Source organism: Erpetoichthys calabaricus, chromosome 3 (assembly GCF_900747795.2).
Source record: "Erpetoichthys calabaricus chromosome 3, fErpCal1.3, whole genome shotgun sequence".
Classification (NCBI taxonomy): Eukaryota; Metazoa; Chordata; class Cladistia; order Polypteriformes; family Polypteridae; genus Erpetoichthys; species Erpetoichthys calabaricus.
The window spans coordinates 289,896,582-289,922,516 of NC_041396.2; the positions used below are offsets into that span (position 1 = coordinate 289,896,582).

At 37.5% G+C, this 25,935-nt stretch overlaps 1 protein-coding gene across 2 annotated transcripts in view; it reads right to left on the reverse strand.

Annotated features, from left to right (window-relative positions):
- The window catches only part of sp1 (sp1 transcription factor), a 44,373-nt gene extending 20,883 nt beyond the window's left edge, over positions 1-23,490 (reverse strand). The window contains exons 1-3 of one of the 2 annotated variants that reach the window (XM_028798501.2): positions 23,319-23,490; positions 22,613-22,692; positions 20,984-22,370 (exon numbers count right to left, since the gene is read on the reverse strand). In XM_028798501.2, the coding sequence (XP_028654334.1) occupies positions 20,984-22,370; positions 22,613-22,692; positions 23,319-23,325 (1,474 nt within the window). In that variant the 5' untranslated portion in view covers positions 23,326-23,490. The remainder of the gene's footprint in view (positions 1-20,983; positions 22,371-22,612; positions 22,693-23,318) is intronic. The other variant, XM_028798502.2, reaches the window with a different exon arrangement.
- Between the last annotated feature and the right edge of the window lie 2,445 nt (positions 23,491-25,935).

Here is a 25,935-nt window from a genome sequence, read left to right on the forward strand (position 1 = left end):
CGCGGCTTCACTCCATCGTAGATTTTATATGTAAGCATATTTAAATATATATCGCGGATTTTTCGCTGCTTCGCGGGTTTCTGAGGACAATGGGTCTTTTAATTTCTGGTACATGCTTCCTCAGTTGGTTTGCCCAGTTGATTTCATACAAGGGACGCTATTAGCAGATGGCTGAGAAGCTACCCAACTTACTTTTCTTTCTCTCTCTCTTGCGCTGACTATCTGTGATCCTGACGTAGGGGGTGTGAGCAGGGGGGCTGTTCGCACACCTAGACGATACAGACGCTCGTCTAAAAATGCTGAAAGATTATCTTCACGTTGCTACCTTCTGTGTGCAGCTTTTAAGTATGCTGCACGGTGCTTCGCATACTTAAAAGCTCAAAGGGCACGTATTGATTTTTTTTATCTGTCTCTCTCTATCTCTCTCTAACTCTCTCTCTGCTCCTGACGGAGGGGGTGTGAGCTGCCGCCTTCAACAGCTTTGTGCCGCGGTGCTTCGCATACTTACAAGTGCTCCTTTGAAGAGGAAGATATGTTTGCATTCTTTTAATTGTGAGAAGAAACTGTCATCTCTGTCTTGTCATGGAGCACAGTTTAAACTTTTGAAAAAGAGACAAATGTTTGTCTGCAGTGTTTGAATAACGTTCCTGTCTCTCTACAACCTCCTGTGTTTCAGTGCAAATCTGTGACCCAAGCATGACAATATAAAAATAACCATATAAACATATGGTTTCTACTTCGCGGATTTTCTTATTTCGCGGGTGGCTCTGGAGCGCAACCCCCGCGATGGAGGAGGGATTACTGTATACTATACTATAACCCTAACTCAACCCGATCCCATAAAATAATGCCCTCAGTTTTGAACACACCTAAAATTTCATAAAGTAAGACAATCTAGGACTGTATCAATTACTTACATAATCATGTATGTACTGACAATAAGCAGAATGTCACAGAATTCTTTATGTTATATCTGAATGCTCAATATCAAAAGATTAAAAAGGAGGTAAATGTGCACTGCTGGTTAAGAGTGAAAAAGATAGGCACCGTTGTTTCGCACAGCTTATTTCTTGGTTAATATTTGTTGTCGCATTTGCCTTAGCACTATTTCTTAGAATAAAATTAAATGTAGAGTTGTCTCACACACACACACACACACACACACACACACACCGTCCAGCACATCACAAGGTAGGTAATTCATCTGGAATGCTAACTTTTTCCAATACAGTGGCAAACACTAATAAGAACCACAACTGAATAATTCAATGTTATATAGTACCATTAATAATAAGGTTTAAAGTGAGCTCAATCTATCAGCCTCTACCTTAAATAAATGACAAGTATGTGTGTGTCCGTCCGGTTGCTATGTCTCTGTTATATGTCATTTGGTATGGGATGTGTAAACGAAGTGCTACTGTTTGTGATATGCTATCTGTTGGAATGAAAAATGTAATGCAGTTTATTACTAGATGCATTAAAAATACATTTCAATAGATGGTTCACTTCAAATACTAATGCTGAATACATCCAACAGGGAGTAATTGTTGGGCAGACAGAGACCCACTTATCCACCCTAGCAGAAAGGGCCAAATGCCTATGTGTGTATGTCTTTCTATCTGTCTGCATAACACATAGTAGGGGAGTTTAAGCATTTTTTTTAAAAAATCAATCAAAAATTATAAATAAAAAAAAAAATTGGATTACTCCATTTTCCCCAACATCATACACTGGCAACTGAAGAGTGGAAACAACTTTCTTACACTTGCTCAGGCCATGTCAACGAGGTTTATAGCAGCAATTCTAATGGCTGATAATTTCGAGTTGTGGGCAATAGAGGAATAAAACTAATGATATATTGATGTACACTTTGAGAAACTAAAGCACGACTAGGCAAGAGTCGCTAAATAAGGCCAATGAGGTAACCACTACTGCTGCATTTTTACTGCAGAACACTTTGACTGCAAAAGTAGAGTTTCACGAGGGCCACCACAAGAGAGCTTCAAAAACATGCAACTGTATCTGAAAAGGTAAAGGCCGCCGTGATAGAATGGGATTGAGTACATGTTATTATACCAGTCCAAATGCATAACCCATGTATCAAATACAAAGCATGATGTCAAATTGATTACTTAGGTTAAACCCAGTCTTAGATGGTAGCATAACTAACTAATCAATAAAGCGGTTTGTGAAACTAACCACATAACCATTTAGAGAAATGAAAGAGTTGAGAGATTATGGTCAGTACATGAAGAACCAATTAGTACTTAAGTAGATTCAATAAGAAAGAAAAGGAAGGTTTTCCTTTCCATCTTGCACCCACTTCTGCTCTGGGTCAAGATAGGAATAAAAATGGCTGCTAAATTATTAAAGTACCAAGTACTCTAAAATGGTTAGAGTGGCTTGAGCGAGCATTTTGCAGAAGAGGCCGATGACAAAGTGGAAGTAGAAATTACTAACAAATTTTTGTTTAAAACTATTTAAATAATTCATCAGTAGAGGGTGCAAATCTTCAAACCTCAAGAGCATTATAATCTTTCCAAAGAATTTAAAACATTTTATTATGCAAGTTGTTGGACAAAATGTACTTGGCAAGAAAATGGGATGCAATGAATTATACTGTGGGAAAGTGAAGGACATTTTTAATTCAATATGGTTTTCACTTTTGTCAAACGAAATGCAGATGACAGGAAAATGAGTTCTCATAATACAACTGCATCATCACAAAGCATTAATAGCCAAGTACATAAAAAAAAAAAAAAAAAAAAAAAAAAAAGGCTGTGGGGAGACTGATGACCATAGAATGTAAAACACATTTTAAAACAGACCTTGATGTATGCTGGGTGCAGACTATAGTCCAACTGTATTTTTATCTCTACAACCACACACATTTCTTCACTTTGTAGTGGGCTACATAAAATGTCAACTGTGCTTATGTTTATAAGTATTACCAGGTCAAACTGGTGTGCCCATCATGCTCACTGGCACTTAAGGTAGCAACAAAGCTCATCCACCCACGTCTATCCTTGGCCAATTTCATCCTGGTTCTCCAGGTCCACAGTGAAATGCTGAGAGTGTCCGATTTTTTTTTTCCATAATTATATGTACATGAAAAACTGTTGTTTTACTGTGCTTGTAACATTTAATTCCAGTTTGCAAAATTAAAAAAACTGCACATCTCAACCAAAAGAGTCATCATCATCGCTCTTTTAGAAATGTCGCTTTCATCCACCAAAAAAAAGAATTGCCCATCACCACTTCTCAAGTGGTTAAGCTCAACAGTAAGATATTTTGGACAGTTCTCCACACGCTTCCATTAGCTGTCTGTTTACTTTCTGAACTCACCAGGGAGATTGTTTTGGTTTACTTTTCAGGAAAAGCCAAGTCTGAACTGGTTTATCGTCTTTAATTTACATTACCGTTAGATGCCGGCCTTCATCCAACTAGTATTTTGTTGGATTGTTGATTGTTCGTTGTTTGTTAATATTTATACTTCATAGTTAAAGCAAGGGAGAATGGCATTCATTTGTGTTCTCTTATTTTCTTCACTGTTCAATATTTGAATTTAATTTGGGAGTGGGGAATTGTGGCAGTGATTAACACTTCATCCATCTATGGCTATCTACACTCACTCATTACATTTACAAAACCTTTATTTTGACTTATCTGCTCCCCCGCCTTACATTAACTGGAGTCGTCTGTGTGGAGAGTTTTTTTTTTTTTTTTTTAAATGTTAAATAGGGTGTGATAAAGCAAAGTCCATACTTCACTCAAGCTTGACTTGAGTTTGCAACTTACCTTTCTCCAATCATATTAAATCCAAATGTAGCTTACAATTTATGTATTGTAATTATGATAGAAGCATTATACCTATAATATAAGAATTTATGATTGGGGTCTATAAGTTTAAACTGATTTTATAATTTATTAAAGCAACTTTAATAAAAATTAAGCTGAATGTGTGATTTTCCATTATGGAAATGCACACCGATTTCCCATTTTTATAGGGAAGACCAAACGCTGCGCTTTGTTCCAAATTAATTTCCTCTTGGGAAGTCAAAAGTGCACCTATGAAGCATTTCTGGACCCTGGCACAAGTATCAAAGATTGCTCCTCATGGTGGTTTTAGTCAATAAAATGATAATTTATTTAGTGATTTCACCTGTGTTTTTTTAAATCCCAGGCAACACCAGGTACCTTTGCTAGTAACTTAAATTGCAACATGCATAGCAACACATATATACCGATCACATTCAATTTTTGAATACATCATCATTAAAAATTTTAAAGAGAGAGAGCATCCTCTGGACTAAGCCAGCCCTCTACATCAGAAGATATACAGAAACACAGAGCGCTCTTAAAAATGGGGCAAGGAGGCTGAACAGAGCAGTAGTGGGGTTTCTCTGCATGCACAAAGTGTTTTGGGAGTGGGCAGCTACCCGAATACTTGGCTAACAAATGACAGACTCAGTTAAAATTACTTCTTGCATAGATCCTTTAGATTTCAGTAAGTATGAACAGGAAATATTATACTCCCGTAAATTTCATAACATAGCTTTGTTCAACAGGTCTTTGGACCAACAGTCAAATATATGCCATGATAATACTGTGGACAACTATCTCGACAATTCAATTTTCATAATGTAACATTCTCAAACCAATTTATTTCAGTGACATTTTGGGGGTGGCTGGAGCCTATACTGGAGTAAAGTACAAATCAGCTCTGGACAGAGCTCTAAATCATAAAAGCCCTCTCATCCACATATCCATACCCATTTAAAATTAATCCAACATCCTGATACAAAACAGAACACACAAACAGAGACTCGCACTGACTCTAAGAGGAAAAAAACCAAACACACACACAGGCTTTAAATATTCACACTTTTATCGAAATGGAACAAAATATAATTTGTGCATGTTTTACAGTGTGCAATGATGTGACCAATGAGATGTGAATTGTAATTGTCTTTTACAAATTAGTAACACCACAAGTTAAACAACGATTCTCTTTTTAATTCAGTGTCCTACACAGTTCTGATTAAGGAACTGATTGACAGATATCATCCATATATTAATTCACTTTGTAACTGGTGTGATCATTTCAGGGCCGTGAGGGAAACCTCAACGCATCCACAAAATATGCAAACAGGTCTGTGAGATATAGCAGGAAACTGCACACTGGCAGCGCCAAACACCACCTATATCAAATAAAATAAATAAAAATCTAGGCTAGCTTCAAACTGGTTATTTGGTTTGCCTACACTGGTGATGAAATAACCTGCTTTATTTACTAAATCCCAAATTATGTTCATTAATTGTTTCAATTAACTGAGACACAAAGCGTATCCTTCTATTTATGCTATTAGTACTGTGTTAATAGAAACACAATCACAGAGAAACTCACTTAAGCAGAATAGGTAAAATGGCATTCTTCACTGCTGAATATGAATATGCAAATGTTTATCATTCATTCGGCTTTTTAAAGTATTTCCAAGAACACTAATAACATTTTCACAGCGGGTAGCAGGGGGATAATCTCCTATAAGTGGGAGTCAAAAAGCGGATAGGAGCGCCAGCCTCCACGTTTTGGAGTGTACCTTGCCTCAGTTCAGCTAGTGATACTTGTTTGTTTATCGATTTTTAAAGTTTGCCCTGTTTCACTACTACATGAGCGGAGCCACGGCGGACAGCTAGTATTAGATAATTATAAACTGGCTTAAATTTAGTAACTGCTGTGTGCTAGAATGCATCTTGCCAAGGGTTGGCATCCAGTCCTCTGCTGGTTCCTAACATGGGCCGACTGCTGGAAGTTTTTTTCCAGTCATAGCATACATTTCTCTTTTCCTAGACACTTGTGTTGTGTATAAATCTAAGCATTATTTATAAATATAAAAAAGGAAAAAACATTCAAATAAGCAAAAACATTACAATTTACTGAATACATACTCTTTAAAAACCAAAAGCATCTTAGATTAGATAAATATTACTAATCCCAAGGGGGAATGAAGATGCATACTGCAGCACAGACACAAAAAACAAGAACACAAACTCAGAACAAATAATGCAATCAATTAATATGCAACAAATGAATAATATGTGCAGAAATATCAAATAAATACAAGTGAACTTAAAAAGTGTTTAGTCTGGGACACTGGGAGGAAGAACTGCATGGCCTGAAAGCAGCGGGTAGAAAAGAGCCCTAGAGGTGCTTCTCAGAACACCGTGAAAAAATGAGCCTCCAAGAGAGCACCTCCTGGATAGGATGGAAGGGATTTTTCTTGATAGCATCCAATCTAGCCACCGGTGATGGAGGAGTCTTTCCTGATAAGTTTTTATACATTTTGAGTCATTTGAATTCCGGTTGCTTCCTCGGGAGACCACAATGTGAAACAACACACTGGCTACTACGGACTGGTAGAACATTTCCAGCAGCTTGCTGCATACATCAAAACACTACACTTAAATGGTTTATCTTGACTATGGAAAATGTATGGTTACAGAATTAAGTGATCACATTAAAAATGTTGAATGGATAATGAAAGTTATGATGACTTTCAAGGTAACTGAATACTTCTGCACACCACTGTACTTTGATGGAAGATCACATGCTCAAGATTTAATAGCCTCATTGCTGAATCTTTAGAATATACTAATGAGGAGTTGTAACACTTTGACAAGTTTCTTCTTCACTTTTGCTACTTTGTGAATAAGTAAACACACTTGTCATTGTCCTATAGAATAAAACCTTCAATTTCCAAAACTGCAGACTGCTTGTATTAAGTTTTAGTTTTGCTCAAACGAACCAAGATGAACTATGAAACATTTAACTAGAAAAGAAAAGAATTTATAGGATGTTTAAAGAAATTTCACTATAGGGGCTATTTACATGAACACATCCTCTATTATACATTCTTCCTGTATTGTACCAGTAATTTCATAACTTTAATGCATTCATTTCATTCAGTTTGTAACTTTCATGGTAGATGAAACAGAAGAGTGCAGAGGCACTTACAGGGTCAAAACCTTTGAGTAGAGTCATCCATCACAAGAACAGCTAGAAATATCAAACGTGTGTGATGTCACACATCCTGGAGCCCCCATGTGGAATTTCAACATAAATAATGGCCCATCTGAAGGACCGAGGAGTGGACCAACACAGGAAGCATCACCAGAGACCAAGACACGTCAGAAAGAGAGTGACCACTTCGTCCGATGTTGCTGAATGTAAACATGTGCATCTCATTGACTGCCAAATTATAAAAGTTGTCCATGACAAAATCCACCCCTGACACTGCTGATTTTCAGCCAGCTTTTTCTTCAACTATCTATATCTAGCCTTTGCTCTCAACTTTCGATTATACTTTCTATTTGTTTAAATATCTTAATAAATAATAAAACATTTTAGTTATATAGTGTCTTTTCCACGCACACTGCTTTCTTATTCATATACTTTGTCTATATGAAAGTAAATATTAAAGCACCTGATGTGGAAATATTTCTACCCATAGGGATGAGAGGTTGTACCACAAAAGGAGAAAATGTGTTGTAGAAAGACCCCATTGGTGAGTAAGTACAATATAACCAAATGAATATACAGCCTGTGTGCATCTTGGGAACACTCATAAGCGCATTAGTGCTAGTGACAGCGAGTCTCTTTATGGAGTGCTGAAGGGTGACAGGCATGAGGTATCCCTCTTAGAGACTCACATAGATAGGATCCTACATGAAATATTACAAAGTGACTGGCAGTAAGGTGTCACTCATATGTAGTTGAGAAAATATGAACTCTGTGTGTTTGTTTACTAGGTTGGTCTACCTTTGCATCTTAAGAGTAACATACACACAAGCTTTGCGAGTCTCGCAAATCCCTCAATAATACAATCATATAATGTTTTGACTGATAAAACTGTAACAACGTGTTGGGGGGAAAAATAGTCATGAATAAGACATAGCTTCACCATTATCAACAGCAACATCTTACACTATGACTACTGGTAACTGTGCTTTCTCCGGTCCTGTTCAGCCTATATACATCGGACTTCCAATACAATTTGGGAGTCCTGCCATGTGCAAAAGTTCACCGATGACACTGCTATCGTGGGCTGTATCAGAAGTGGACAGGAGGAGGAGTATAGGAACCTAAATCAAGGACTTTGTTAAATGATGCGACTCAAACCACCTACAACTGAACACCAGCAAAACCAAGGAGCTGGTGGTGGATTTTAGGAGGCCCAGGCCCCTCCTGGACCCTTTGATCATCAGGGGTGACGGTGTGCAGACCTACAAATACCTGGGAGTGCAGATGGATGATAAACTGAACTGGACTGCCAATACTGATGCTCTGTGCAAGAGAGGACAGAGCTGACTATACTTCCTTAGAAGGCTGGCGTCTCAACATCTGCAATAAGATGCTGCAGATGTTCTATCAAACGGTTGTGGTGAGCGCCCTCTTCTACGTGATGGTGTGCTGGGGAGGCAGCATAAAGAACAGGGATGCCTCACGCCTGGACAAACTGGTGAGGAAGGCAGGCTCTATTGTAGGCACGGAACTGGACAGTTTGACATCTGTGGCGGAGCAACAGGCGCTGAGCAGGCTCCTGTTAATCATGGAGAATCCACTGCATCCACTAAATAGTATCATCTCAAGACAGAGGAGCAGCTTCAGTGACAGACTGCTGTGATTGTCCTGCTCCACTGACAGACTGAGGAGATCGTTCCTCCCTCATACCATGCGACTCTTCAATTGCACCGGTGGGAGGGGGTGTTCGGTGGGTGGGTTTGGGGGTAAAACGGTAACATTATATAATGTTATTGACTGTTATACCTGCCTCGCACTATCCAACTTGCACTTTTTAACTTGCACTGTGTTTTTAACACTCTTTAATTAATACTGCTTTTATCCATTGGGATTAATAAAGTATCTATCTATCTATCTATCTATCTATCTATCAGTATGCTGCTGCTGGAGTATGTGAATTTCCCCTTGGGGATTAATAAAGTATCTATCTATCTAACTGCATTTCCTAATACTTCCTACTTGAGCAGCTTTCACAGATTTCATATCTGATCACAGAATTTACAAAAGAACCACTTGTTTTGGTTTAGCATGCTAATAAAAGACAATTCTAAAAATATATAGCTCTATTTCTCTCCTACCTTCACTTTCTACTATAATGCAATGACTCACTTTCACAAAAGCTTGGAATTACAGTACACTTGAGAAAAGAATGATCGAGAATAAATTTTTCGTTTCCTCTCAGGCTGCAACAGAATGCCACATTTGTCAGCTTTTAACTGTATATTTTACATGTACAAACCAAACCTTTAAAATATAAATATACTGTATATATCACAGGGAGCCTTCTCAAGATTGCAGAGCCTGGAGACAGCCTTACATCCACAGCAAACACAATTAAAAGAGGAAAATACAAGACTACAAAACTCAAAATAGGAAAGTCTGACATTTGGCAGTAATTTTCAGTTGTTATTGATGGCAATGGCAATCAAGTGCCATTTGCTTTCCGAGATAATTTTGCTAACATACAGTGGACACAAGTCAGGCACCACACGTTTAAAGTGCCACATGTGTGCCTGTGCATTCTTAAAACATCATGGACAACAAGGCAAGCTTACAAAGTCACTCAAACAGGTACTTGGAGGAAAGATATAGTACTGAATTCAGTGTTGCAGCAACTTGACGATTGGCTACATCAATAAAAAGAAAACTGGTCTATTTTCTGAAACCGTTCAAAGATGTGACTTGCATTGTGCGTGCTCTAACAGACAGCACTGTTTCAACTGATACAAAAGATTACTGGAATTACCCGTCTTTGTGAGAACATGCTTTTCACACAATTTACAGTGCACACTACCCTGCTGTTTGTCGGACTTTAAATAGCCAAAATATCTCTACACTACTGAATTCCTCAGATCCTTCTTTTTAACAATGTTGTCATCAGAGTGCAAGAGAGATTTTGAATGCATTTTATAACGCAAGTTAACTCCATAGTGCACAGATGCTACTATGCTCTGTAGTGTGCATCAACCTAACCTGACATAGCTGTAACTCTATTCCAGCCACATTATTGGATCAGCGTGGTGCTATTCTAATTATTATTGGCTTTTCGTGTTGTTTGTCAAAACATGGATAGAATTAGTTCTATTGATATTCTATCGACCATGTCTAATTTTTCTGTTGAGGAAAGTTATTTTGTGATAATTATCTTTATTTTATCATCCAGCCCTACTTCAAAAACACTCAACTTTCACTTTATTTCATTTAGTGTTCTTTATTTATATGAAACACATTATAGCTAATCCTTAACTGCATTTTTGTGAGGCTCATGTAACAAATAGTGACCTTGTATTTTTCTCCCAAAATGCAAACTGGAAACTTGAGTTCAAAGAAATAGAAAATTGAGACACCACAAGTGTTTCCTCCAAAATTCATACATCACATAAAGCTAAATTTAGAAATACAATTTAATAACTTCTAATATATTCCCAGGTATTTAATAACAACACTGACTTACAGTAAATGATCACTGACAATGGAACAAATGTAAGAGGTATTAAGTAGATGTCCGACATGGAGGCACTCTAAACGATTATCGCTACAATTGATAAAGGAAATGCTGTTCTAAAAGTTCACCACTCTGTACAACTTTATTACCAACAGATATCGAGAGAGAAGAAAAAGTCAGATAATTTTCTTTTTTCTAGAACGTCACTAGATTTCAGTCAAATCGGTTGAAATGTTTTTGAGATTTTTGGGGTATTTAGTTCTTGGGGAGGGGTTGCCTGTAAACACTGAAAATATCAAACTGAATGTGCTATCAGCGCATGCTCCCAACCAGGGATCAGGGTACCATCCTGCCATATTTCAGCTTTTCAACTAAACAGGAAATAGTGTTCTTTTCTCAATTAATGTGTGAGAGAGTCAACTTTACATTATATACATATAAACTGTTTCTGAACTAATTCCAAAAAAAGATGCCCTAAAAAAGAAGTTGAATTTTCCTGCTTTACAAGGTAAAGGATGTAGAATTTTTTAGCAAATGCCATAATTACCCAAGTGACATTCAAGACCTGACTTACTAAATGTCAGACTAGTAAAAACGGAAATGAAGTAGCTGCTCTTCTTTGGCATTTAATATCATTTGGATTTCTTGCCTCGCTTACAATAGTCACTAAAATGTTAAACATTTTGGTTTAATAGCTGGAATTCAAGTCAGAGATCAGATCTGATTTTACCTCAATTTACATCTGTAATATGCAACTTCTTCAGTGAAACAAAATCCATCCATCCATTATCCAACCCGCTATATCCTAACTGCAGGGTCACGGGGGGTCTGCTGGAGCCAATCCCAGCCAACACTGGGCACAAGGCAGGAAACAAACCCCAGGCAGGGCGCCAGCCCACCGTAGGTGAAACAAAATGTTTAAATTTAAAAAAAAAAAAAAAAAAAAAAAAAACACTAAGCAGAGTCAAATAAAGGATAATAACCCAGTTTTCCTGAGAAGACCTTAGGTCAGGCAAAAGAAATGGCTTCACTTAAAAGGGAGGCATTTCCTTTGAGGAAAATGAGTGCTCTGAAAATGTTTCAAAAACTTTGGCAATTTAATGCATGCAAAGAGGATCTTCAAGATGAGACACGGCCATTGGTAGATGACCTTGGAGATTATGAAGCTAAAATAAATGTAGGCATTTAACCTGTTACACATAATGTAATATGAATCCCAAGCAGCTTAAAGGAAACACAACCACTTCTGTATTGTGACAATATAACCACTACATTTTAACATCATTGATTGAACTAAGCAGGAAGGTTACAAAAGTGTCCAGCATATACCACAACTACAGGAAATGCAGACGTCTACATGATTACGGACTAGAAAACTTTGGATCCACCTAGCAAACACCAGTTTGTCAATTTCAGTTTATATAAATGTGCTAACCCTAAAAACGAATGATAGCAATCCAAGTCTACTGAAGAGGACATTTCAGCCAAGCGAAGGTTAAATCAAACCAAGTTCCATTTTGTTCTTGTCACAAAACCTTGGCAAACACTAACTCATAATAAAATAAAAATGACAAAATAGAAGTCTAGAGTAACAAATTTAATACTTTGCAGACTTAAAATGCTAACTAAAAGTACACCAGCTCACAGAATTCAAACTTGCCAAGTAATCGGCAAACATGCTACTTGCTGTGGTTTGCTTTCTACTTCTTAAATAGCTTTTTTTTTTTTTATTTTATAACTCCACAGTCTAAAACCCTAGTATGTTTTTCCTTTGACTATTTTCATAAGCCAGTTTTTGACATAATGACTACAGCAGTGCATATTAAGTTAATGGGAATTGTGACTTTCTTTTTAAATTAAAAAAATGCAACAAGGCTTGTGGTCCTTTTTCAGTAATGCCATGATAATACAATGCTTATGATGCAATGAATTCAATTATTTTTGTGGACACACAACTATCTAGACTTTCTACTCGGTTAACTATGACCTTTTTCAGCTTGACAAGGTAAATCTGAGAGAAGGCTAAAAGTCTGCAAGCACAGCTTCTATCTCATGTGGAGGAGGCTCAAAACATAGGTTCACAAGCTGCTCTCAATCTGTTACAGTGGTGTAAAAACCAGAAATATCTCTACCCATAGAAAGCTAATTTAAACAGTAGAAGAGTTATGACTATTTGACACTTAAATAGATTCACTGAAGCTTCTCATGGGGAACTAACAGCCTAACACTGATGGTATTTTTTTTTAGGTTACAAATGATCTTTAGGTTAGTCATTAGGTCACCAATCTTTCCAGTCCACGGTGAAGCTGCAGTTGGGATTGTAAGTACAAAACCAATTTGTTACAACACATATTTCAGAGAACATGGAATATCCACTGTGCAATTCTAATACAGAATCAAAAAATTGTGTAGAAAAACATTAAAAGCTTTGTTACATGTTAGTCTTTCTTGCAAAATGTTAAAAATACTGTAGTTTAATTACACAAAAATGCAGTGTTACTGTTAGTTATTAATATTCCTCTTATTGCAGTTTCATAGCCTAATGCACCAGTAAATGTATTAAATAAATAAATACAATTAAGCATTTTTTTCACTTAAAGAGTCTTGCTTGTTGAGCCGTGTGTATTTTATGTAAAACTGTATTTTATTTGGAGAACAAGCAAAAGTGATTAGCAGACTTAGAGTTTCATATTGATACAATTTTTGCACAGTCAATATCAAAATGTCTTAGAACCAAAGGGAGATGACATACATAAAGCCTCAAACATATTGTGACAGTTTGTGCTGCACCTGATCTCCAAGGTGCAGCGTAATCCAAAGGGAAAGCACTCTGCTATTTAGCATTCTAATGCAAAAGAAACGGTTTCGGAATGGCAGCTGTCAGTTCAGCAGCCGCCATTGCACGTAAAGCATTTATCACATTACTATGAGTCTTCAAAGCCAGTTCACTGACCTGTTGTTCTTTTTGCTCTTGTCCTGTACAATGCTCCACTTCTGTCTTTACAGTCAAGTCCTCTCAAAGAAGACACCTAGAAGCTCTTTTAAACTCAAGAATTGAAGCAGCTGTAATGTAGACAACTAGTAAGTTGTCCGCTTTGCTGTGCATTTGAATTAAGGCACCATTGCAGAATAAAGGTTGAGGGCTGCTCCTGCAAGTGCCAAATTAAAAGATTTGTTTGTTCAGTCCCCTCCTGCCTGTCTTTTGTGAAACTCAGCAGTCTAGATGCAACAATATGTAGCACTGGATGTGTGAAACTGGCAATTTGTCATTGTTAATTTTGATTTTTTTTGGTATATTACTGTACAATCTTAATTCCTTTCAAATCATTAACACTTCTTTCTCAAATTTTTTTTAATTTTTACTTTCTCATATGCGAAGTATAAGGAAAGTATTGTAATTGTCCAAAAATATGACCGAGATTTTGATGAATCTCAATGTTTTAGACATCCCCCTGAGTCCACAAATATCATTTTTGGAATTATGTCTGTGTGTCTGTAAACACGGTAACTTGAGGATTATTTCAGTTAGGTCAACCAAATTTTGCATACAAGTATTAGGTACAAAATATTGATTTCTATTAACTTTTGAGCTATTGCTGCTAACTGGAAGAGGTACTTTTTTATTCATGCTGCTGCAAAGTCCGATTTATTCAACTTTACTTTTATAATAATTGCTTAATATATTATTAATTTGATGTTGATGGTTATTTAATGTACATAATATAAAAATATAATCGTCTTGCAGTTTACTCATCAAATATTCATTCCCATATCGGAGTATACGAGAAAGTCTAGGGGATACCACTCCTGATTTTTTGAAAAACGCATTCTTAAATCTAAGCTAAGAATATATTTTTTCCAGAAAAAGCATTTCTTAAAATATGTAACAGCACTGATATATAATTTTTACTTTGAAGTGATCTGCATATATACTATAGATTTTCTACTATTTATTTATATAGAACCTATGTAATCATAAGTGCAGGGTGTCTAATATACTCAATAGAAAAAATACATTTAAAAAAATTATGTCACTTCAGAGTACCCATTCCTCCATTTTCCAAACCTGCCAGGTGCCTTACCTAGCAAACAAAGCGCAAGGCAGGAAAATCTCTCACCAGGGCACAAGTTCACCGCAGCATCAACACTCATACTACGACCAAGCCACCTAGCCTGCATTTCTTTGGAATGTGGGAGGAAACCCATGCAGACACAAGGAGAAAACACAAACGCCACACTGGGTGGACCTAGGACATGAACTCTGCGTTGCCCACTTCAGAGCACTGTTAAATAGTTTTAAAATGAAATTTTATTATGTAATTAATAAATATGCAAAATTATGTAAAGAAATTGGTGTTTCAACAATTAATCATTTAAAATGCATTGCACCTGCAGAAAATGAAGGTTTATCATTTATTTGTGAAGAATTTGGTTGCTTTATCAACCCCCATAACTTAACACCTACTCATTAAGGTAACTGGATGAAGGCATTGCCATTACTGTCACTGCTACTTTAGCAGTGAGAGTGGGTTAGACCATTCTGACCATCACATTAATAAAATATATTAAATTATATATTCAAGTAGTGCTTCAACCTAACTAAAACACTGCAACTTTCAGGTTTTTCTTTCTTTTTTTAAAACAATTTTTATGGTATGTTGCAAAAAGTGCTGATTCACTAATACACTAATTTGGGTCCTGCTCACTTAACTACAATCATTTCTAGTAAACAAAAGTATACAGAAATATTAAACATGTTAAACAAAACATAAATACACCTAAACTTGCAAAAATGTAACGACATGCCAGTTGTAGATTTAACTGTATAACTTTGGTAATGTTTAGCTTGTGTAATGTTTGTATTTTCTTAGCTCTCGTGATACAAATCTAAGTTGCCATGTTACAATGAAACCCGAGGGTCAGCGTGAACTCCCCAACCAGGGATACAGCCAGTGAGTTAAAGCAACCTTAACTCTGATATCACTTAGGTTAGTTAACTAAATGTTAGGTATCTAAACGTTATCTCATTCAGCATTTCTTAATCTTTGAGACTGCAGAGCCTTATTATAAAAAAAACAGCCCTGATATGCAGAACTGCTGTCAAAATGTTAAAAGAAAAAACAAATACAAGATATTTCTAAATATACAGTAAGCATATATTCTATATATTCATAAAGATAATACAAACTTTTATATTTCAAGCATAAGTGTAAATGAAAAGTATATGTACTCACCATATGACACAAATCAGCAGTACTTGGTGTAAGATTGGTTAAAGATAGTTTTAATGTGCTATAATTGGCCTATTTTGATCATTTATTTTCATTGCACTGACAGTCCAAAATATTTCACATAAGCATTTCAAAGTTATTTTAAATTGAGGAAATAAGAACCTAAATGCATGCCTACTTAAAAGTCCATATTCACTATGACATTTTACCTAACATTTATCACAAAGTAAATTAATCTACAATTTTAATATATATATATCTGAGACACATTGGTCTATCTACAAATTAACATATGTTGACTATTCTTAACTTGTTCATTAAGATTAAATGGATCCAAAACCCACAATAAACTTTCTTTTGAGTCCCAATTTAACTAATTAAATTTTGTAAATGACCGATTGTAGTACATTTTTGTTGGTTAAAATTGTTACCTTCATTTCTCTTTTCTGTCTCATTCATTTGGTCAGTAAGGTGTTGAATATATCAAAGGAGAGGTTTGTATCCACAGTTTAATAAATACAGGGCTTCAACACTGGACATAACACCAGTAGCCTTGCAAAGCACTTAGGAAATAGTGGCTTCACTTACTGCATATAATAAAGCACGTATGACTCTCTCTCCTCTGCAGCATCCATTTGCCTGGCTTAGCGTTGGATACTCATTTGGATCAGCATTCAGAGAGACAGGAAAACAAGTACCGTGTGTGTTGCACTTACAACCCATGTGGTGACTCAAAATCAGCACAGAAGTGTACAAAACAAACAGAATTAGTCCATTGTTAATTAAAATGTTTATGCCAACAGACAGACGTCACAATGATGACAGTAGGTGCTTTGTGCTTGAATTATATACAAAAGTGACGAAAAACAAACACTTTGCATTTTCTGAAAATATTTTCACATTTATATACAGATTATACTAGTAAAAATAAAGGTGGACCTTGAAACGTCATTACATTTGTAATTTCATGAACACCTTTGAGAAACTGGTCCTGAACTATGAGTCCTCTAGTGGTACAACATCTGGACCCACTGTAGTATTCCAATTGGACGAGGTAATGGATTAAATTATCCATCTGCTCCACAACGCACCTGGACAAAGCTGGCAGCACTGTGAGGATTATGTCTTTTGATTTCTCCAGTGCTTTCAATACTATACAGCTACCTCTGTTAAGGGGTAAACTCGGAGGTGTCTCTGATATGGATGTGAGCAACGATGGAGCACCACAAGGAATGGCCCCGTCTCCTTTTCTCTTTACAACTCTGACCATAAATATAACATCAGGTCATGTCACTTGCAGAAATTCTCAGATGATTCCGCAATTATGGGGTATATTAATAAGAGGGATGAGACACAGTGTAGGAGTCAGGTGGAAAACTTTGTTTCTTGGTGCAGAAAGAATTGTTTTACTGATATTAAGTTGCAGACCAATCACTTTTACTGCTTTTTTCTTAGGAGACTGTGTTCCCTTAATGTGGGTAATGACATCCTTCACATGTTCTACAACTCTAGGATGGTCAGCACAATTTTCTACACTGTGGTGTATTGGGCCAGTAACATAACTTCATAGAGGTCCACTGAATGAAGCAAATTATAAAAAAAAAAAAAAAAAAAAAAAGCAGGCTCAGATATGGCACGCACTCTGGACCTCCTGGAGGTCATAGCGAAGGAGAGAATTAAAACAAATGTATCACTATGAAAAATGCTGCACATCCTCTCTCTGACACACTAACATTGAATACTTTTAGCCAACACATTAACCCGTAGAAGTGTGTCAGGAAATGCTAAGGCTCTTTTATACCAATGGCAATACGCCTTCATAATGCCTCACTGTGACTAACTGCCAAGTCAGAAACCTTTGTTTTTACTTGTTCTTGTGTGTGTGTGTATGTATAATACATACATACATACATACATACATACATACATACATACATACATACATACATAATCCTATATATCTAAAGAGCTTCTGTAAAAAAATAATTTTCTGTCTGGGACAAATAAAGTTTTACCAATCTAGAAGAAAGGACTATCATTCAAAGGGTATTTTTTGCCTCCTAATTTTTGACCACTCTTTTGTAAAAATAAAAGAAACAGCAGATACTAAACTACAAAAAATTGTGTAACCATCCAGCTAATCCTGCACCTTGAAGATGTTGATAATAAAACACACTGAATAAAATGGATGTTAATAAGGGTTGGAATTTGTGCAAGAGCAAAGGAGAGGATGGTGGAGACAGGTTATTAGGTATACTTACCTGAACAGGTCAGGGCACTTGAACATTTTTTTGCTTTATGATTGATCTTTATATAAGAACAAGGGCTTGTATCGATTTAAAAAATGAATTGCATCATTGCATGTTATTAATCGTGATTAAAATGCATCTAACATTAAAACATGTAATCATAAAATAAGAGAATAAATCATGTGATACACACTGAATCACAAAAACAATGAAAAATCAACATAAAGGAATTTTTAAAAAAAATGTAATGACATAGCTTAAACTTAAACAATTAACCGAAATCCAACCTTTTAATAAAATACTACTTGAGAAAAATATAACCTGAATTTGAATGCCTTCCTATAAGGCAATCATAAAATGAGGGCCAATAAGCACCCACAAAAATAATGTGTGTTAATTCTCAAATCGGCATAGTATATAAAACACAGATGTGTCAAAGTAAAACTAAACGAGCAAAACTAGACTTTGAATCCACTGCTAAAATCTGATTTAAATTAAATAAGCATATCTTAAATGGGCATACATTAAAACTTGTGTTAATACTCTGCAAATATCATCCTCAACCACTTGATAATTATACTGTACACAAGTGTTTTTCAACTAGTGCGGTAAGGAAATAGTGTAGTGCCCCTGGGTCCTGACCTGAGAGAAACACATTCCTCAGGTAGTCGAGACCTGGTTGAGGACGTCAGGACTACCTGGAGAAGTAGACATAAAAGCAGCTCCGTGATCACAGTTTTGAAGAGGCAGCACTTAGAGAGCAGTTTAGCAGCCAGGAGACATGTTGGGGGTCCATCTGCCTGCGTGTATGTTCACCAGCAACTCTCGCAGAGCCGAGGTACAGTGGGCATATGAATTACCTCTCACCCTTGGTCTGTGCAATGAGGCAGAGAGAGGATCACCAGTACGAGTGGACAAAATTAACAAAGCAGCTGAAAAATGCATCCAAAATGCTCAATAAGTGCTGTGTCTGGGAATGCCAGTCTCCAATCCGATTTTTTGATGGCGTCCCCAGAGGTCCTGACTGTTTAGCTTTGCACATGTACAGATTTAATGCTTTTTTGGTTGGTAGAATCATGGTACACCCAGTGATTTTTTGGGTTACAAAAAGTGTGCCACCACAGAAAAAAAGTTGTAAAACACTGCTCTGCACCTTTGTTTCTGACACACAAAAAGCAGCTCTAGCCTATAAAATGACACCATGCATTACTTTGGTGGTTATGTTGCATTCTTTGCATAAATTAGAAAAGATATAATAACCTGGAATAATGGGTAGGAATAATCATTATACTTCTATTTGGTAGAATTTTGTCATTATATTAGTAAGCATTGTAATGCTACCTGGCAGAATGGCAAGTTAAATACAGAGGTACTAGGGGCTTATTTCGATTTTAGTGCCACTCAAAGATAACTTATTTTGCACTTATGTGGTATGACATTGATTCAATCTTATTACAGAAATGTGAAATAAAAAAAAAAAAAAAAGCAATTTTTATCATTGTGAATTTTCTCTAGTTTTGCACCAGGACTGCCATAAACCAACCTATCCATCTTGTTTCCTCCCACTCCTCTGCATCTATGTCAGTATGTATAAATCAAGAAAAGCATCAGGTGATTGCCTTGATGTCTGCCCTGGTTGCGACAATATTTTTTAAAAATAGGCTGTTAATGAAAAAAAAGAAAACCAATGCCACGTTTATATTTAAATAAAACTTCTGATTTTGGACTTTGAATACCTAATCTTATCATTAAGATTAATAAAAAAAAGGGTCCTTGAGTCAATAGGTTACTCTTTTACTCTTATTCCATATTAGCTTGCTATGATAAGTATTTGTACCATTATATAAAAAAACACTATGATTAGAGATGAACAGAAACTCATTTGTACAACTGAAGTTAGTCTAGCATCACTCTACTTATACAAACTCTAGCTACATATAGTACATACATACAAACATGCATGGACAAGCCTCACCCAGAACCACTGGTATCAGATTGCAGAATTCCATCTGCCTATTGTCACAACAGATGAAGCTCTTCATGAACTATAAAACTTAACTATGCTCAGTAGCCCCATACAACTAGACAAACTGGATCTTCAGGAACAACTAGTAAACTGAGGCAGTCATTACTTCACTGTAGTCATTATTCCTTACTGAACTTTGTAGCTTAGCAGGCTTCTGTTAAATTAGGACATTGTAATTAAAGTCTTCAAGGACATGTGCATCATTTAGTCTGGCACATTTCTCATTATAAAATTAAAGAAAGGACATCACAGAATTGTCTAATTTTACATTCACCTTCAAATGTAAGAAAATAAATGGCCAATAATTCTACCTACTCATCCATTCGTAAGTAACCATTAAAGGGAAGTGAAGGACCTTGAACTACCACTTTAAACCAAGAAAAACGACCAGGAAAGGGTTACGAGCTAACGGGGGAAACTAGGCAAGATTTGTAGTCTGAAAGGAAATGTAGTTTCACAATGGGGAGGAAACAGACTATGTTGGAATTAAAACATTATGCCAACAATGGATCCATAAGCCATATTACTAACAATGTTACTAAATGTCTAAAGAGCATTGTAATTTGTGCCATGACAAACTGTGATGTTATAAAGAAATAAATGTGACTACATTTTACAAAATGGCTGTGATAATAAAAAAAGAAAGAATATGACATCATACTTAAAAGGATTTGCAAATTAAGCTTTTTTTTTTTTTTTAATATAAACGTTATATAGTCAGTAAAACCACATTAAATACAGTCACGAAACGACATAATACTATGCAAGAAAAAGTAACAACTTGTGTGTATTAACACTTAAACCATATCGAATGGTCACCCACAGTTGCATGCCAGACATTACACAAACAAAAACAAAATGCACAAACATGCACACACCATTCTAAGCCAGGAATATAATTTCTTTCACAACATCAACCCTGCTCACGCACTAAATAACGTAGCTTGTTACCTGCAGTGCTGGCAATGGCAATCGGCACACCTTGCAGTTGATGCATCTGAATGCCAGCGGTTCCCAGGGTATTCAGGTTAATGGTCTGAAGGCCAGGTACAGCAGAGAGTTGTGCTGCATTCACAGCTACTGTTCCAGCTGATGTATGTGCCAACTGAGGGATGGACTGCATTGGTGCCAAAGTGATTGTTGGAGTGCCAGTTGGGTTTTGCACCTGAAGTGTCTGCCAGGTCACCTGGCCGTTAGGACCCATGGTGCGAATGAGGATTGATCCAGTATTAGGAATAGTCTGGATTTGCAAACCATCCTGAGAGATGGTCTGAGCAGCGAAGGCTTGGCCAGCAGGCACTGTTGCACTCTGCAACGCAGAAATAGCTGAAGTCCCTGGAAGAATTTGTGGCTGGATGACAAACTGCTGCTGAGGCTGGGAGTCTCTACTCTCTTGCTGGCTAGGCTGAATCTGCCCACTGTTACCATTTCCTGAATTCTGAAATGCACCTCCTTGCCCACCACTTCCAGAACGCTGTGCTGACTGGGAGCTTGTGATAGGTACACCACCTATACTGAAACTGGGCAAGCTATTACTAGTGGCAGCCTGAGTGGTGGATGCTAAAGTACCAGATGTGGTAAGGAATACCCCACTGGAACTGGAGGTTGGCTGCTGGAGGCTAGTAGTAGTGCCAGACTCTGAACCACTCACTGCCACTGTCTGAGGGGTACTACTGACTGGCAAAAGGGTGATGTTCCCATTTAGAGACACAGGCACATTTGCAAGAAACTGTGTTGGACTCTGGAGCACATTGTTCGCTATGCTTATATTCTGCAAGGGAACGGCTTGCTGGATAAGGTTGGGCATGGTAATAAGGTTGCTCCCTGCAGCTCCGGTGGCAGCAGATCTGTTTGCGGCAGCAATAATATGCTGACCACCTCCTTGAGAAATGAGCTGAAATTGTCCGGAAGCATCTGCCTGCACATTGACTTGTGCAGGAGGGGCAAACTGCAGCTGCTGCCCGTCCACTGTTTGGAACTGGGGGATAACCTGATACTGAATATTGGGCACCACACCAGTGAGACTTGCTAGCACTTGCTGACCCTGAAGCCCAGCGGCTGAAGCAACTACAAATTGCTGACTGTTAGCAAGCTGACGATTTTTACTGGCATCGCCAGCTGCTGAAATGGTGGCAGCAGTGGATGCAGAGGAGCTGGAGACCCCGGAGACAACAGCTGGAATGATCTGCCAGCCGTTTGCAGTCTGAGTGATCTGGGCGGTGGTCAGGTCCAGGTGGTGGTCAACAGAGCCTGGCTGGCCCTCTTGTGGGCTCTCGCTAGGAGATTCAATCCGACTGCAGGTGGCTGCCAGCAAGGCGAGGGGGGACGGCTGCGAGTCCTGAAACAGACACAATGGGAGGGGTTAATTCCGACGGAGGCCACCCTTGTCTCTCAGCAGCAGCCCACAGTGGGCAGTGCAAATCAGCCCAAGAGTGTGGAGCTTAGGCAGGAAGATCAACACCCCGATTTCTTTAGCATGTGCAAAACGCGCTGTCAACAACAGACCCCGACCCACCGGCTAAAGCCATGAGGCAAACCTTGACACACGAGTCATGATGACAGAAAACAAAAGTAAGGCACCTGGCCGGAGCTTGTGCTTCTCTTCGAGAGGTAACTGCTTTCCACCAGATTGGTCATGTCATCTGGGTGTTGGTCCTGATCTACGGAAAAAGAATAGAATTAGAATATGTACAACCTGGCTCAAATATATATTTATCCTTAACACAAGGCCGGCGCTTTTTACCATATGCGCGCGCGGGGAGGAGGGGGTGGGGGGCGCTTTACGGGTTAAAGTCTACTTTTCATTTACTTAAAATATGACGGTTAGCAGGACGAAGCAGGAGAGCACTTACATAAAAATAGATGCGGTCAAATTCTTTTCCCTTTTACATATTTGGCGGCATTCTTGCAAATCGAATACGGCATATTTTTAAAACTCCCACCAACGGAACATTCTACTTCTACGTACGATGCAAACTTTTTTTTAACTTTTCATGACTCTTTACACTGATGCAAACCTACGTGCATTTATTCCATGTTACGAAAAGTTTTGAATTCAACCGAGTGTCACGTACACTGGTTCACACTTTCACATCCAAACAACTTGGAAGTTTGTGTCACACTAACTACTTTGAAGTGGAATAAACGGAGCCATTTTAGACCTTCCGGGTTTTTAGCTAGGGGATCTCAGCTTGAACCTAACCTGCTTTAAAATAATTGCTTAATTTTTGTAATTAATTTGTTGTTTTATTTTCCCCATGTAACTAAAAAAAAAAAGTTTCCTTACCACTCATTTTGGGGGGACGGGAGGAGCTTCGCTGAGCTTCTTGTGGGCCGACATCAACTTGGAGACGTTGCAACCGAACTACAGAACACCAAACCTCAAGACGCGGAGCGACGTGTCTTACCACCAATCAGCACGCAGAAAACGTCGTCAATTGGCCATTACTAAGCCTCTGGAGGTGGGTTTTAGTGCGCGAAGGCGGTAGGATTTTTTCACCGCCTCTTTCTTCGTGGGTTTGGAATGTTAGGCGTGAGCGACAGACTTTGATAGCCAATCAAATAGAGGTATTTTCTAGCGAGCACCCAATCAATAACTTCAGAGGGGGGGTTGGTTTTGGGTGGGGTTAAATCCGGGTAGGTTGTACCGCAACTGTTTGACGAACGCCTTTGGGAGGGAGAAGAATTTATTTTGGCGGAAAAAGGTCGCCATTAAGGAGCATTGGAGGGAAGTTTTGTTTTAAAAAGTAAAAAAATAATAAATGCAGTAAACAACCAAAGCATTTTACTTGTCGCATGAATCCTGACGCGTAATCAGTCACAATCGTGATCTTCTTACGTTCAGAGAAAATCGCTGTTTTTCTTTTTTATTTAAACGTATTCGTTTGTCCGGAAATAAATAGCTTAATTTATGAGAATTATGGTTTTTGGTTATCTTGGTTGCTGTTCAAAAAGTGTTTATATTTTAACTAGTTGTTGTTTTTTGGCCGTATTGCTTGATGTTGCATTAAAGTAGTGGAAATAATTGTGTGATTTTTTTTTCATTCGTACGTATATCTGCTAAACGAATCGTGCAATGTTAAAGTTAAAATACTGTGGCAGTTTTCCTTTGTCATATGTTAAGACTTTTTTGGTATCTCGGTCGCTTTGAAAAAAAAAATCCTTATTTTTGTGTAGCTCCTTGAGATGGCTTTCGATGGAATGCGATACATTTATATTAGTTGTTTAGATAATGTTTCTCAGAGAAGTGTCAGGAGTAAATAGTATAGTTATTTCAATGTTTACTACCGGAATAATAATTATTTTGTTACAAAACTACTTTGGAGGATGCAGAAGGGGTCAGGACAATTAAAGTGAGGCATACTGGTTAAAGCTTTGGACTTAAGACCCAGAGTATGTCAGTTCAGATCCTGCCACTGTGTGACCCAAATCACTTCACCTGCATGTGTTTCAGCTGAAAACACAAAAACCAAAAAAATCTAATAGGAGTCAGTCGAATAAGTGAATAATAATGCGAAGCCAGTGTGGCATAGTGGTTAAGGTGAAATTGTGTGACCCTGAGCAGATCACTTCAACTGTCAGTGGTCCATGTGGAAAAACAAAAGTGTAGCCAATTGTATGTCTAATATTGCAAGTCACCTTGGATAAAGATGTCAGAAAGTAATAACAGTTCACATAACATTTGAAGTGGCAGCATTGTAGTTCACACTGCAATGCCAAAGACCAAAGGCTTATGACTATTGATCCAGTATGTTATTAATTGTCAGTCAGATCTCTTTTATTGGGAACTTTTTTATATTAATTTTATATTGAAGCTTTTTACGGATGGGACAGCAGGTAAAGACATTCCATATTTGTGTGTTTATATTTATATATTTACTTCCTTTTTATTTTATCTTATAAAGCACTTTGAGGTACATTGTTTGTATGAAAATGTGCTGTATAAATAAACGTGAATACAGGTGGGGTCTTACAGGGAAATTTTTTTTTTTTGTTCTTTATTTCGCCTTATACAATTTCTTGTATTAGGAATTTGTTAGTTTTCACATACCCCTTGGGGTCAGAGTGCAGGGTCAGCCATTGTACAGCACTCCTGGAGCAATTACAGGTTAAGGGTCTTTCTTAAGGGCCCAGCAGAGCAGGATCTCTTTTGGCAGTGACGGGAATTCGAACCGGCAACCTTCTGGATACCAGCACAGATCCTTAGCCTCAGAGCCACCACCTCGCCCCTATTAGTAGACAAAGAAGGGATATTTGGGTTATTGGTCAAACATGAGTGAATGTACCCTTTGTCAAACTATACTTGACATCATTTTTATTATTAATTAGAAGCTGTAATCCCATCCATTTAGAATGTAAGAAATTTAACAAACAAGAGGAGACCATTCAGTCCATCAAGCCCATTTGTTTAGCTGATACGGTGATTTTTAATCTTTTTTGAGTCACGGACCCCCTTTCCCCAGAAATACTCACAAACACAACTTTGAATATAATGTACTTTATTTATCCAGATTTGATTATCTCATACATATATGATATACACAAAGTATTATTAAACTTTAAACAAAAAAAAAATCATTCCTTTCTTATGCAAATAGTAATGGCCACTCATTATAATTATGTGCAAATTAAAGCAGATCTACTACTACTACCACTACATCTCTAAATCAACAGTACTGGGTTTTATATTGAATATAAATGTTAATTTTTATCTGACCCTCACAGACCCCTGAAACCCATCCATGGACCCCTGGTTAAGAACCCTTGAGGTAATAGCTAAGCTGCCCCAATCTCTCATCTTGATTCTTCTTAAAAGTGGTCAAGGCTTATGCTTCAACTCCATGTCTCGGTAGTTTGTTCCAGAATCCCACAACTCTTTGAGTAAAGAAGTACTTCCTGATTTA